Source organism: Oryzias latipes, chromosome 14 (assembly GCF_002234675.1).
Source record: "Oryzias latipes chromosome 14, ASM223467v1".
In the NCBI taxonomy this organism is placed as follows: Eukaryota; Metazoa; Chordata; class Actinopteri; order Beloniformes; family Adrianichthyidae; genus Oryzias; species Oryzias latipes.
In genome coordinates, this window is record NC_019872.2 from 24068551 (window position 1) to 24082387 (window position 13837).

The 13837-nt window shown below is 44.9% G+C and overlaps 1 protein-coding gene across 5 annotated transcripts in view; it reads left to right on the top strand.

The window, feature by feature from the left end:
- LOC101163992 (rap1 GTPase-activating protein 2) overlaps positions 1-13837 on the top strand; it is a 45245-nt gene that overhangs the window by 6648 nt on the left and 24760 nt on the right. For 2 of the 5 annotated variants that reach the window (XM_020709105.2, XM_020709104.2), the window contains exon 2: positions 436-471. Coding sequence is in view for 3 of the 5 variants with exons in the window: in XM_023962156.1 (XP_023817924.1) it covers positions 3932-4158 (227 nt within the window). In the remaining 2 variants the exon portion in view is untranslated. Of the gene's footprint in view, positions 1-435; positions 472-2484; positions 2560-3919; positions 4159-13837 lie in introns of those variants that run through there. The other 3 variants (XM_011483855.3, XM_023962156.1, XM_023962157.1) reach the window with 3 other exon arrangements.

A 13837-nucleotide genomic window follows, 5' to 3' on the forward strand; every position in this document is an offset into this window, starting at 1 on the left:
GTCTAAAGAACCGTGGGACCTCTGTGGGGTGGGGGCCCTCAGCGTCTGAGGGTTTGTGGAAAGCAGTCATGCCAGTTTGGACGTTTGTAGGATTTGTTGTTCGTCACTCCTAACGATCCCTGTCTTTCCTGAGTTTGGGTTTATTCAGATCATTCTGTTTATTTTGATCATACTTTGCTTTTGTGTTCATCGATTGTGAGGATGTCCAGGTAAAAGACAGTGAGTCAGCTGCTTTGTGTGGCTTTCTGAGGTTTCTGTCTTCCTGCAGAAGCGAGCATGAGCGCTTTGGTGCTGCAGCTCTTGAATAAAAAGGTGTTTTATTACCCTCCCTCAGTCACACCTACTGTGTCGCCCGGGTTAATGGAGAATGCAGCTGTAAATCTGCAGTGATGTTCTTGCATTTATCAACGCCGCGCCCTCTCTCTGTCTCTGCAGGATTGATAAGTCTACGGTCAGCCTTCTCAGAGCTCGGTGAGTAACCAACATCAGACTCCAACACGCTGATAAACGAGAGCTGCTTTTGTCCTTGAGGGGGCGATAAAGGCAAACATTTTCTCTTTTGACTCATGTTTTTTGCATGGATAGGACTTTGACAGTTTCCTTTATTGAACCGCAGTTAGAAGGCAGGCACACTTTGCATCCGATTTCAGCTCTCTGGCCTCATTTTCAACTGTAAGCCCTTTGACAAAAATTTACATTTAAAAGGAATAAACGAAAAATAGAAGTTACTGTAGGGCTTTGTACAGTTGTGCAGGAAATTATGTTCTTGGGAAAGTACATTTGCAATTGATGGCACTAAATGGTAATATTGCAAAGTTTTAAACATATCCATGTTTGATCAGAATGATGAAATACTGTAGGAAGTTTTTGTTCCTTCACCATTTTAGACCTGATCACTTTTCTTTTAAGGAAATATATGGGTTCTGCTCCTTTGTTCTAAATATGCTTCTGAGGTGATGAAGGGGGGGGGGGGGGGTTCATCATTTATCTTGAAAGAAGAAATTGAAAAGTTCATTGAATTTGCTAATCTGTAATTGCCTCAAACCAGACTTGACTGGATCCAAGACAAGGACAATGGATGCATGGATGGATGGATGGATGGCATCAGTAGAAGCATATCTTGCAGTGCAGCTCATCCACCTGCCATTATGGTCCTTTTTATCTACTTGAAGGCGGTGCATCTCATGATGTGGGTGTGGCTAACATTTTAACACTTATTTGATGGGCGTGGTCATATTTGCATATTTTCCAAACAGTTAAATTTAACATTTAGACTTAGATCAAATATTAAGACTTAACATTTATGTGTATTTTATGTGTTCGGCGTTTATATATAACATTTATGTTTGCTTTCATACGTCTGCATGCCTTCAAATCACTCATTTTTCTTGTGGTAAATTCTGACAAAAAGATAATAAAAATGTTGCAAAAGTTGTCTAAACCTGACTGTCTTTCTATTTGGTGATCTTTTTCACATGCTGCTCTAAAGGTATGTAAAGAAAAAAAATTAAATATCACTAATAATTGGGATGTTTGAATAAGAATAAATGAAAAACATTATTTAGCTGTTCATTGATATGAAATATCAAAAGAAAATTCTTTAGGAAGCATGGTGCGCAGCCTCACCTGAGGACTTTTCTAGTTTCCTTAGTTCTTTTCCTCTTCTGTCCTCCAAAGTGTTGACATTCAGTGAAGGAAACTCTCCTGTTAGAGTACCAGGGTTCATGGGTTTGGTGGAGTCTTGATCCACAGCAGCGCTGGGATCCATGCTGGTGTCTCTGGGGAAGGTCACAGCCGTCTTCAGCTCAGGCCCTTCCAGCGTTTTTCCTCTGATTCACACTCTGTCATCCATCCGTCAGAAAAGGCCCAGCTTGACGTGAGCTGCTCTGCTGCCCAAACACTGTTTTACTTTTGAACAGAAATCTCTGATCTGTTGTTTCTTGGTCGTGGGGCTGCATGGAGGGGCCGCTGCGGGCCCCTGCGTTTGGGAAGGTGGTGGCTTCAGGTCACGGGGAGAAGGAATGGAGGAAGATGAAATGTCAGGCCAGCTCAGGAGCAGCTGATCTTCATGCAGGTTTGTCCCTTTACCACCTGCTCAGCATCAGGGGTTGTATAAGGGGGGGGGGGGTCATCAGAAGGGGGCTATGAGTGCGGCCCACCACCTCCTCTGGGGGGGGGGACAGAATTTACAGAATCACATCTGTGGAAACGGATGCATGCCTGTTTCCAGCGACTGAAGGCCGGCTGGCAGTGAGACAAGGATGAACGCATTTATTGAGATGCGCTGTTGGGGTTCTGGGTTCGGTCCTCCTCACAGTGAACTCTTGGACCGGATCAACTGCAGGTGCAATCTGGTCCTTCTCCCTCCTGTCCTGCGTCAGCCTCCCGTTTTTCCCTCCATCTGCCGCGCTCTCTGAGCGATTACGGCGCTTTAATCCTGATGGTCTCTGACGCTGCAGCAGGGAGGGGCATGGGTGGGGGGTGGAGGCAGCAGCTCAGTCAGATTTCAGTGAGATGCTCAGAAAGCGGGAGCAGCGTGGAGATGCCACACGAGCAGTGGTGAGTGTCTTCATCCCACTTCTGTGGTGTTTTTCATCGTTTGATGTCTCAGACGATGCGTTTGGGTGACATCTAATCTCAGATATGATGCATTTAGGGGATCAGTGAAAGCAGGAAACATTCAATGATGTGATGCTGAGATTTCAGTCCTCACAGTTTGGATATCTGTTAGCTCTGGACTGTAAAGTTTGATGCTTGAGAGTCCTTTTGCAGGCAGGATTCTAAAAAATGGACGCATTTCTGCACAGAACTGCTCAGATCCTGTTAGAAGGACAGGCGATCAGCTGAATCAGATTTTCTCTCTATCTAATGAGACCAGTGTGTGCTTGTGAGTGTGCACGTGGGTTCAGCGTGTTTGGGTCATTGTGGTAGGAAATGCAGCATGAACTCACTGTGCATTGTGAACTCATGAAGGGGGACGTGTGCATGGTGAGCATGTGCACAATAGGTCTGTGCACGGAGAATGTGTGCATGGTGAGTGCGTGCACGGGAAGATGAATCTGTGCAGGACGAGCTTGAGCACGGGGAACGTGTGCGCTGTAGGTCTGTATAAATGTATGTGAGCGGGGGGGGAGCATGAGCGAGAAAAGTTTGTGCATTGTGTTAGCAATAGGTCTGTGCACGGTGAGCACGTGTGCACGCTGCATGTGTTTGTGGTGAGAATGTTCACGGTAAGTCTGTGTATGATGGACATGAGCACAGTGAGCGTGTGCATGTTAAATGTGTGTGGGGAGAGTGTGCACAGTGAGCGCGTGCATGTTAAATGTATGTGTGGGGAGAGTGTGCACAGTGAGCGTGTGCATGTTAAATGTGTGTGTGTAGCGAGAGTGTGCACAGTGAGCATGTGCATGTTAAATGTGTGTGTGGGGAGAGTGTGCACAGTGAGCGTGTGCATGTTAAATGTGTGTGTGGAGAGCGCATGCACAGTGAGCGTGTGCATGTTAAATGTGTGTGTAGCGAGAGTGTGCACAGTGAGCGTGTGCATGTTAAATGTGTGTGTTTGTGGCGTGCACAGTGAGCGTGTGCATGTTAAATGTGTGTGTGGTGAGCGCGTGCACAGTGAGCGTGTGCATGCTAAATGTGTGTGTGGTGAGCGCGTGCACAGTGAGCGTGTGCATGTTAAATGTGTGTGTGGAGAGCGCGTGCACAGTGAGCGTGTGCATGTTAAATGTGTGTGTAGCGAGAGTGTGCACAGTGAGGGTGTGCATGTTAAATGTATGTGTGGCGAGCGCGTGCACAGTGAGCGTGTGCATGCTAAATGTGTGTGTGTGGCGTGCACAGTGAGCGTGTGCATGTTAAATGTGTGTGTGGCGAGCGCATAAGTGGCTAAAGGGCAGAAGAGAAGCTGCCGGTGGCTCCTTCGCTTGTGTTCATGCTGTTGTTGTCTTGGATCTTCCTGTCTCACAACGATGTTTACAGCAGTGACTCATTCTCCACTCAACAAATACAATGCCCCCCACCCCAGAATGGCATGGATGACTGCATGTGTGTGGAGGATGATCGGGGGGGTTATTTCACAGAACTCATGAGCCTGGAGCTGTCAGCGGGAAACCAGCCTGAGCAGAAGTTGCCACAGGGGTCCCGGCAGCGCCCCTGCAGGTAGACGGTTTTATTACAGCTACAACTGAATTCAGGGACTAAAGCTCTCAAAGCCGCATGACAATTGGACATTTTTATCCTCCAAACGAGCTCCCTCCTCGTGAGATGCTGCTGCAGCCTCCAGATTGGCTGCACGGGGGAACAAATGACAGAGCAGCAAGACGATGTTCCACTGAGTCAAACTGGCCCGTTATCTTATTAGAGACCAATAACGGGGAACCAGACAACCTGAAGGAATCTCTGTGTGTCGGGACACGTCTGTATTCTTCTGGTCCTATAAGAGGACTCGGTTTCACTCACAGACATGATCACATCAGTGAGATCGCTGAATGATCCAGGAAACATCCAAAACCCTCTGTGGGTCCGGGCCATGCAGAAGGGACTATCTGCCCCGGCCGGGTCCCCCCTTTTTATCTACCCTCACTGCTTCAAGCCCTTTTCCTCCCCCCTTTGCCTCTGCCTCAGAGCTGCACAGGACAAATGCATGAAAAACTCGGTTTTTTGTTTCAAAATGGCAGCTTTTCTGTTGGTTTTATCTCCTAGCAACCATTTTCTTTTTTGGTCCCCTGGGGCGGGGGGGGTTGAACAGATGGATGCAGTAATTTGTCATTTTTAGAAGAATTGGCAAAAGCACACTTTCTGGATTTCCTTGGCAATAAAGGGTACTTTAAACCACGCCCACATTCCTAATACGTTCATATCGTATGTTATATTATTTCATTCAGCTTGAGCCAAAGATTCACGTATGACATTTTCACAATCTTCCAATAAAAAATGTACGAGCAACAAGGAAACCCCACTTTTGCGAGCTCGCCACGCCAACGCCATTTTCCCCAACTACCTTCCTACTGATACTCCATGAGGCAGCAGGTGATAGATCGATTACGAGGAGTCTACATTTATTGAATGTACTAAAGAGGACATTTTGGGAAAATTCAAGATGATCACTCTTTCTGAGGTCAAAGGTCAACAGAACTGCAGTTCTGGTTGTGGGCTTAAGCTGGCAGCCTGTGTGTGACATTTAGTGACGATCGCTTGAAGAGAAGTTTTCCTTTTTCTATATTGTATCCATAAGAGATTTTGGCTCCATATAGGTTTTTTTGACGGTTCTCCCCGCTGTGATGTCATCCTTTATTTTATTTATTATTTTGGAGGGAGTGTCCTTCTTTTTCAACAGGTACTAGGTGTGTTCACATTTCTGGAGTTTCTGAGTTTTTGAGTGAGGTTGGGTGGGGCGAACGCACAAATGCAAAGAGAGTGCCGTGGATATTTGACTGTAACTCAGCAACAGCACCCACTACCACCAGAAGAACACAACAGCGCCCCCACATGGCCACCAACCTCAAACTTTTAAAGATATATTTTATATTTAGAGGCTAAAACCAACAATTTTATTGAAGATCAGAAGTCTAAAACCCAAAGTGGGTTCAGAATTGGTGTCATTGTTTCTCACCACAAACTTGTGGTCGTTTTCTTCAGTGTCGGGGTACAGCGCCACCTTGAGGAGCCTTCGGAGCAACAACACTGAGCACAGAGGCGTGTTTAGAACATTTTTAGTTGGTGCCTGAAATCCTGATTTTGGTAAATGTTCATGAATTTTGTTTTGTGTAATTATCTTGGAATGATGGCACTGCAGTGTGAGAGAAAAGTCTTTCTGACACTCAAAGCGGTGGAAGGATGAGGCCTGCACCGGTTCTCCATGTCTCTGACAGCTGTTCCAGCTCACCCCCCCCCCGCCTTCGTCATGTCAGGTAATTTCAAAGGAAGGTGCAGCAGCACGTCAGGCCACCACGCTGCAGCGGAGCAGCTGCTCGGAAGCTGGTTGAAGGAAACCAGAGAGAATTTGAATGAGATTTGGTTTCTGCTTTTACTGTTTCTGGCCTTCTGTCAAACTCACAGAAAAGTGACTTCATTTCCTCCGAGCTGCCATGACATGTTTGAGGTTTATTCTGGTGTCGTGTAGCGCCGGCGCCGCTCCACCGCAGGCAGCTGTCGGTTCACATCCGTGCTGCTGTCACTCCGACATTTAAAACCCCAAAGATTTGACATTATTTCATCTTTTTCTTGCCTTTTGCCTTCCTCCCATGATGACCTGAGGGACGGTTTGTGTCTTCATGGGGCTGGACCACATAAAGCCTGAAATCTGAAAGCTCCAGATTGTTCAGATAAAATTGGATTTATTTAACCTCCTGACGACCAGAGGAAAAAAAGTCCAGTCAAAAATGTTTTTTTTATCCACTAAAACGTACAATTCCCACATAAGCCCGAAATGTCTGTAGACACCAATTGATGTCATTCAGTAGTATAAGTTTGTTTGGAGATGTTCAGCTTTAGAAAAGTCCTACAGGGGACAGATTTGCTGGTACTGCCACAAAACAGAAATTCATTTTTCTGCTGCAGAAATTTTTGTTTTTTTTATAAGTTAAAAGACTGAAAAAGTTTGAAAAGAAAGCCTGAAAATGCATAGAAGGGCAAAACATGAATAAAGCTGAACCATGGAAGTGGATGTAAAAGCTTTAAAAGGCTTTAAAAAGCCATCAGTGGTCCAGTTGCCGGGCAGAATCTGTGTGAAGGCATCAGCCATGCGCTCCTCAGCATTTCATGAGTAAAAATGAAAACATTATTAATTAGGCAAACAGGTTTTGATCAGACCTTTTTAACAGCAGTGCTCATCTGTTGAATTGATCAGTTCCTTCTTCGAAACAGCCTTGAAGAGGACGATCGATTTGGACTGTGAATTCCTAAAAACAGCCTCATCTTTTGCAAACAGCGGTGGGAACAGGAATCTGCTGAACGATTGGCTGCAACAGCATGAAGGAGATTAAAGGAGCAGAAGATCCAGAGGAGGATATGTTGGAGTGAATGTTCTCAGCGTGAGTCGGGCCCTCAGAGAGTTTGCTTCCATCTGTCTTTGTTCTCGTTTCCTCAAGCTTCTACCTGTAAAGCACCCCCCCCCCCCCCCCCCGCTCAGTCCTAAGGGTTACACTTTAATGAAGTCTTTTGAACTTCTCTCTCAGCCCTGCAGGCCCTGTGGCTGTGGAAACATTACAAGACATTTTCATGACTTCACTATCAAAGGTCAGGGACCACGCCACCTCTGAGCTGCAGGCACAAGCCTCTGTGTTTCTGCAGATTCAGCTACTACGGTGGCCGAGAGGTGCAGAACACGTTCACATTTAAGACACAACAACAACAAATCCCAGTACAAATGCTGAAACACTACAGCCAATCATGAAACACAACACCAAAACCTTAAAACAAATTTTCCTGAAACACAAAAGCAAATCCAGGTGCAAATGAACGAATACCGAATCCCAAACAGCAATACCGTTACAAATGACCAAATCCAGAAACAAGACAACGAAAGTGGAGACACGGCTTCTAACAGAAAGGGACGTAGTGTAAAACCAATCGTGTTTGATTTTTTAAAAGTTATTTATTACTGTTTTCTTTATGTGGACATTTTAAATACATGAAACAGTCCAAAAGCATTTTTTCAATTGTGTTACTACAATAAAAATTACAACAATGTTTAGGTTCTTGTGTCACATCGAGTAGCATTCCTTTTCCTTTAGCAGCTGCTCGCTCATTCAAGTCTCAAGTCAAGTCTTCTGCTGTCGTGTTTTGCCGACCAGCTGCTTACCTTAACTTTACTTTGCTGTTGTGTTTCGTGATTTGCTGTTGTGTTTGTATTTTGTATTTGTTCATTTGTACTGGGATTTGTTGTTGTTGTATCGTACATGTAAAGGTGTCTTGCACCTCTCGGACCCCGTAAGCCACACCTGATGTTCCCACCAGTCAGGGTTTTTAAACTGTTCCTCCCAACTCGGAGCATTTGGTTGTGTGCTGTGAAAAAGCTTCAATAGCCTAAACTGAAAACCAAAGAAGTTCCTACTTTTTCTTTGGAAATGGTTTTAAAGTTGGAGTTTTGCCAAACAGAAACTTGTTTTAAGGAAGAACATGTGTCCAGCCCCTCCGATTTTTCTGTTTCAGTGTTTCTGGAGTCAGCCTGGAAAATTACAATTAATCCCTTTTTGTGAGGACAACCTTCTTTAAAAAGTTGAGAAAAATCATTGTAAAGATAACAGACATGCATATTAATGAGATTTAGAATCATGATTCAAAGGCTCCTACTTCTAAGCATTACATTTTTTCATTAAACCTTTATTTAAACAGGCATGAACAAATTAAAAACAGGTTCTCATCACAACTTTGGCTTAAAGAAATTTGAAAACAAAAGCAGATTTGTTAGCTTTTAAGGATAACGTTTAACTTATCCAGGTATGGATCACTGTATTAGTCTAAATGACTCAGGTTTAAGTGTTACTTTACTTTGTTACTTTAGTTACAAACAGTACAAATCCAAAATAAACCATGCAAACTAAAGCCCAGATGAGCAGAACCAAGCAGCTAACCAGCATCCATCTGGTTAAAATGAATAGGATTGTTTAAGTTGAACAGCTTCATCTAAAGTCTCGTATTTTAAGGCTGCTTGGTTGCATCTCTAACTCTGCAGACAATCCTCGTCAAACATCAACACTGATCAGGAAAAAGAGCAAGAAAAGATGCAGATTTGATCCATAAGAAGCTCCACAGGACAACTTCCTTTTTGAACGTTGAACTCTCCTCCACAATCAGGTGGAAAAGAAAGAAATGTGTGTCTTTGTGATGACAGACTGGAGGCCAGTTACATAGTGGGAATAGCCTGCAGGTGGGTCAGTGTGGTGTGAATCCGATGATGTGACAGTCAGCTGTCAGGGAGGATAACAAGCCAGCTGAGAGTCAGGTTTCCAAGCAAAACTCTATTTAAGTGCAGACACAAAACAACATGAATGTGTGTGTGAGTCCTTTCTAACAATGAAACAGAACATTCTCCTTCATGAGTCACTATAATCCTAATGGAATCAATTTGATTTCTATCTTCATAAAAAATACAGAATACGTCTAACTGAACCACAAACACCATAGAAATTCACTTAGACTGATAAATTAATGTTGATGTTTACATTGCTCTGCTTGACTTATGTGTCCCAGAAGACCAGATGCTGTAGTTTTTTTTTTTTTGGAGCAGTTGGAGAACTATGGGGTGAAAAAATGAAGCAAATGCTTACAGACAAAGTTATTCACACTTTGGATAAAAAAAGAAACACTGCCGAGCTGCCTTGATTTTGGCCTCAAACCGTTTCCACGCGCTTCCACGGTGGGCATTGCTTTCTTCTGTGGTTGCTCCTGTAGCCAAGCATATCAAGGATCACTGCTGCAGTTCATTGGTTTCTGTGATTGTTGTGGTAGGCTTTGCCGTCAATGCTTCATTCACAGCTTCCAGTAGATTTTCAGCCGGTACATCACTTAACCGTTGTAGCTGGTGTCTGGGTTCCCTGGTGTTCATTCTAGACATGATCTTGTCTTTCAGGTCAGTTGCTTCCTCGCTCAGCGTATCTGTAGTTGTTGGGACTGTGGACCCAAGCTCAGGGTGGGAGAGCCTCCTCTCTGACCTGCTCTGCTGGCTCTCCCGTGTTGCAATTGTGTTGCACCGCTTCAATCTCAAGTTGTGATAGGAGTTATCGTTTGTTGATGTTAGAACATTGAGCTACAAGTTGCTTGGCATTTAGCCTTGATTGTGGGTTTCGAAGCATGTAACCTTTCTAGTAGCATTCCAGCAGAACCTTGTTCTCACATCTAGTCCATTTCCGTCGTGTTCCAGTGGCCCACTTTCCATCAGGGTGCTCTGACGTGGTGAAGATGATCAGCATCAGAATGGGGAATACATGTGATTGAAGTGACTTTAACTGCTTGTTCTCTGATGAGTAACGTTGCCAAAAAATCATGATTCGTTATTGCAGTACCTGTCAACACTAGAGCAAAAAGTTTCTGTACGAAAAATAAGTTAAATATAAAGTCAATTATGAGGCCGTTATCCCGCTTATACCATGGTCACTTACAAAAGAAATAAAAATTCAATCTGTTTTTAGTACTTTATTCTTGTCATTTTTTCGGTTTAGATTGCTTTTTCACAAAAAGCGGACTACTTGTTACGCTAACGTGACAACGCCCCGCCTAGCCGACAGAGCCGACCTCGACGGCAGCAGCAAAAGAAAGCGAAATATTTGCTGATCGTCCCGATGGGTTGAATTAAGCATCAGTTCAGTGAGAAAGTTCACCTCTTACTGCTTGTTTTTGTCCAGATGATGAAGCTAAAGTTTCTTGATGGTTCAGGCTGGTTCAGGCTGGTTCAGGCTGGTTCAAGCTGGTTCAGGCTGGTTCAGGCTGGTTCAGGCTGTTTCAGGATGTTTCAGGCTGGTTCAGGCTGGTTCAGGCTGGTTCAGGCTGGTTCAGGCTGGTTCAGGCTGGTTCAGGATGTTCCAGGATGCGGTTCAGGCTGGTTCAGGTTCGTTCAGGCTGGTTCAGGCTGGTTCAGGTTGGTTCAGGCTGGTTCAGGATGTTCCAGGATGTTCCAGGATGCGGTTCAGGCTGGTTCAGGTTCGTTCAGGCTGGTTCAGGTTGGTTCAAGCTGGTTCAGGATGTTTCAGGATGTTTCAGGCTGGTTCAGGATGTTTCAGGATGCGGTTCAGGCTGATTCAAGCTGGTTCAGGCTGGTTCAGGCTGGTTCAGGCTGGTTCAGGATGTTCCAGGATGCGGTTCAGGCTGGTTCAGGTTCGTTCAGGCTGGTTCAGGCTGGTTCAGGTTGGTTCAGGCTGGTTCAGGATGTTTCAGGATGTTTCAGGATGTGGTTCAGGCTGGCTCAGGCTGGTTCAGGTTGGTTCAGGCAGGTTCAGGCTGGTTCAGGCTGGTTCAGGATGTTCCAGGATGCGGTTCAGGCTGATTCAAGCTGGTTCAGGCTGGTTCAGGCTGGTTCAGGCTGGTTCAGGATGTTCCAGGATGCGGTTCAGGCTGATTCAAGCTGGTTCAGGCTGGTTCAGGCTGGTTCAGGATGTTTCAGGATGGTTCAGGCTGGTTCAGGATGTTCCAGGATGCGGTTCAGGCTGATTCAAGCTGGTTCAGGCTGGTTCAGGCTGGTTCAGGCTGGTTCAGGATGTTTCAGGATGGTTCAGGATGGTTCAGGCTGGTTCAGGCTGGTTCAGGCTGGTTCAGGCTGGTTCAGGATGTTCCAGGATGCGGTTCAGGCTGATTCAAGCTGGTTCAGGCTGGTTCAGGCTGGTTCAGGCTGGTTCAGGATGTTTCAGGATGGTTCAGGCTGGTTCAGGATGTTCCAGGATGCGGTTCAGGCTGATTCAAGCTGGTTCAGGCTGGTTCAGGCTGGTTCAGGCTGGTTCAGGATGTTTCAGGATGGTTCAGGATGGTTCAGGCTGGTTCAGGCTGGTTCAGGCTGATTCAAGCTGGTTCAGGCTGGTTCACGATATTTCGCTTTGGTTCTTTGTTTACAACGGAACTCGCTATTTCTTCTTCCACGGCCGTTTCCGGTATTTTAGAGAGGTCTGCCAGTCAGAATGATTTATTCCGACCAAAAGTGTGGCATGTGTAACGGTTTGCCATAAACTGATAACGTTTTTCTGGGCCCACGTGCACAGTTCAATTCTAATCCGATCTTTGATCCAATCAAACACATTTTGCACACGGAACCGCAGCTATTGTTTCTCCTCTCAACATGTCCAAACCATCTTCATCTGCTTCTCTGCATTTCTTTCTTCCTTTTTTTTTTTTTTGGAATAGGAGGGCATTATGGATCATTGTGAATATATTTTTTATTTTTGTGTGGTTTGTGTTTGGAGATTACCACGATTCTCTAATAGAACAGTTCCATTTCAAACAAGATGAGCTAAGACTTTGTGGCTCAGGTTTTTTGTTTTTACAATTTTGGGAGTCATCAAAAGTGCTTCTGGACTCACATTTAACACTTTAAGTATTACCTCTGAGCATTTAGTTTAAGTTTATGTTAGACTAATGTTCAGGAAGGACTGAGAGAGTGTACATGATTATGGATGACTAACTTCACTTCTTTGTGGTAAAGGAGAACCAAAGCATATTTAGGCTGAGGCTGTGCTTCAAAAAGCTGCAGCTACAACCACCAGGCTAAGTGGACCTTTGCATTGTCACATTACACGAATGGAGTTTCACACACAAACACACACAGACACACACAGTGACCTTTTCCCTCTCAGTAGGTTTTGTGTCTCCTCTATGATCTCGTCTCCTCCTTGTCTCTTTGTGACCTTTCCATTCATTCCTGTTTGCTCCAATCATTCCCTCAGGTTTCCTGATGAACTTTGCCTTCTTGTTCAGAGTTAAATGGAATTAATCTTTGGAGACAGAGAGACCATGTCCCGCAGTCAGCTCAGATCTCTGAAACACAGACCTGATGGGGGTGTTTGTGTTTGTACAATTTCTGCATTTTAGCCACAAGAGGCCACGGCACAGATGGCATTTTGCCTGTTGATAGACATGAGCTTCAGAGCTGCAGTTTAAGAGTGGTGCAGTGTTTCTCCAACCAGGGTCACCTGTACCCTTAGTGGGAGACTTTGACGCACTGTAGCAGTATTGCCCACATTACAACTTGTCTATCTATCATCAGCAAAATGTGATGTTTTTGAGACCATAGTCCCAGTTTAGCCTAAAACCACTAAAGAGGGACGAACAATAAACCTTCAACCCCTTCAACTCCAATCACTCTGGACTCGGTGCCGGTTTAACAAACGGTCAAAAGACTGAGGCCAGAACCAACAAGTGGGCGTTCAATGAAAACTATGTTTAGGAGTTTGACAGTTATCAGAGCCCGAAAGCGGTCGTAGAAACTTGCATAAGAACGCGTAAATGTGAGAGTTTTGAACACAGAAGCCCAAAACACACGTTTACGTGAACTTTTTTATTGAAAGTGGTCACTTGAGGGCAGTGAGAACGTACCTTTAGACGGACACTGCGGAACAATCTGATCTTTTCAGTCTCTCTTAATTATTTAATCTGTTTATGTTTTGGATCATTCTGCTGTTGAAGATCTATGAAGCCTGAGACTGAAATTTGGCTCCAGAAGGACTGCTGATAGCAGAATAAAGCACAGAATAAAGACACTGTGTTTTAGATGCAGCAAAGCAGCCCAGACCATAACGGAGCCTTCTCTGTGTTTCACGGAAAGGACCGTTTTTTTTTTAATCTTGGCATGGTTCATTTCTGAAAAAAGAGCTGATGTCAGTAAACAGTCTTCACTTTTGTCTCATTTGTCTGAAGGGTGTTCTCCCTGACTTGTAACGATGCTCAGCAGTGGGGTCCTCCTTGTTTGTTTTTCAAACGTGGTACCACTGCCAGTTTGAAGTCCTCCCAACCTGTGTGACTTTCACAGGTGCAGGGTAATCTCATGGAATCTAGGGACTGGTCCAAAGAGGGCTGGGACCCGAAAGGATGGGTTAAATCTAAAGAGTGCTTTAAAAACGGGAACTAATCGTCCAGACTGTGGTTTATGGTGGTCTTCATTCTTGGAATCGGACTTTCTTGTTGTCATGTTTTCTGACCTGCTCTCACACAGCTGATGCTCATGTCCTCTCAGGACAGACGGAGTCAATGCAGGCTATAAATATGGAACAGGTGCGCAGAAAGCGCCGCCCAGACACAGCGGCACACTGACCATATGCCTGATACAAACGCAGCGGGTTGGTTTGAGGCCAGAAGACGGTTGTTTTTCTGCAGGGATAAATGGGAGACACTGTCCTTAAACCCAAACACGCGCAGA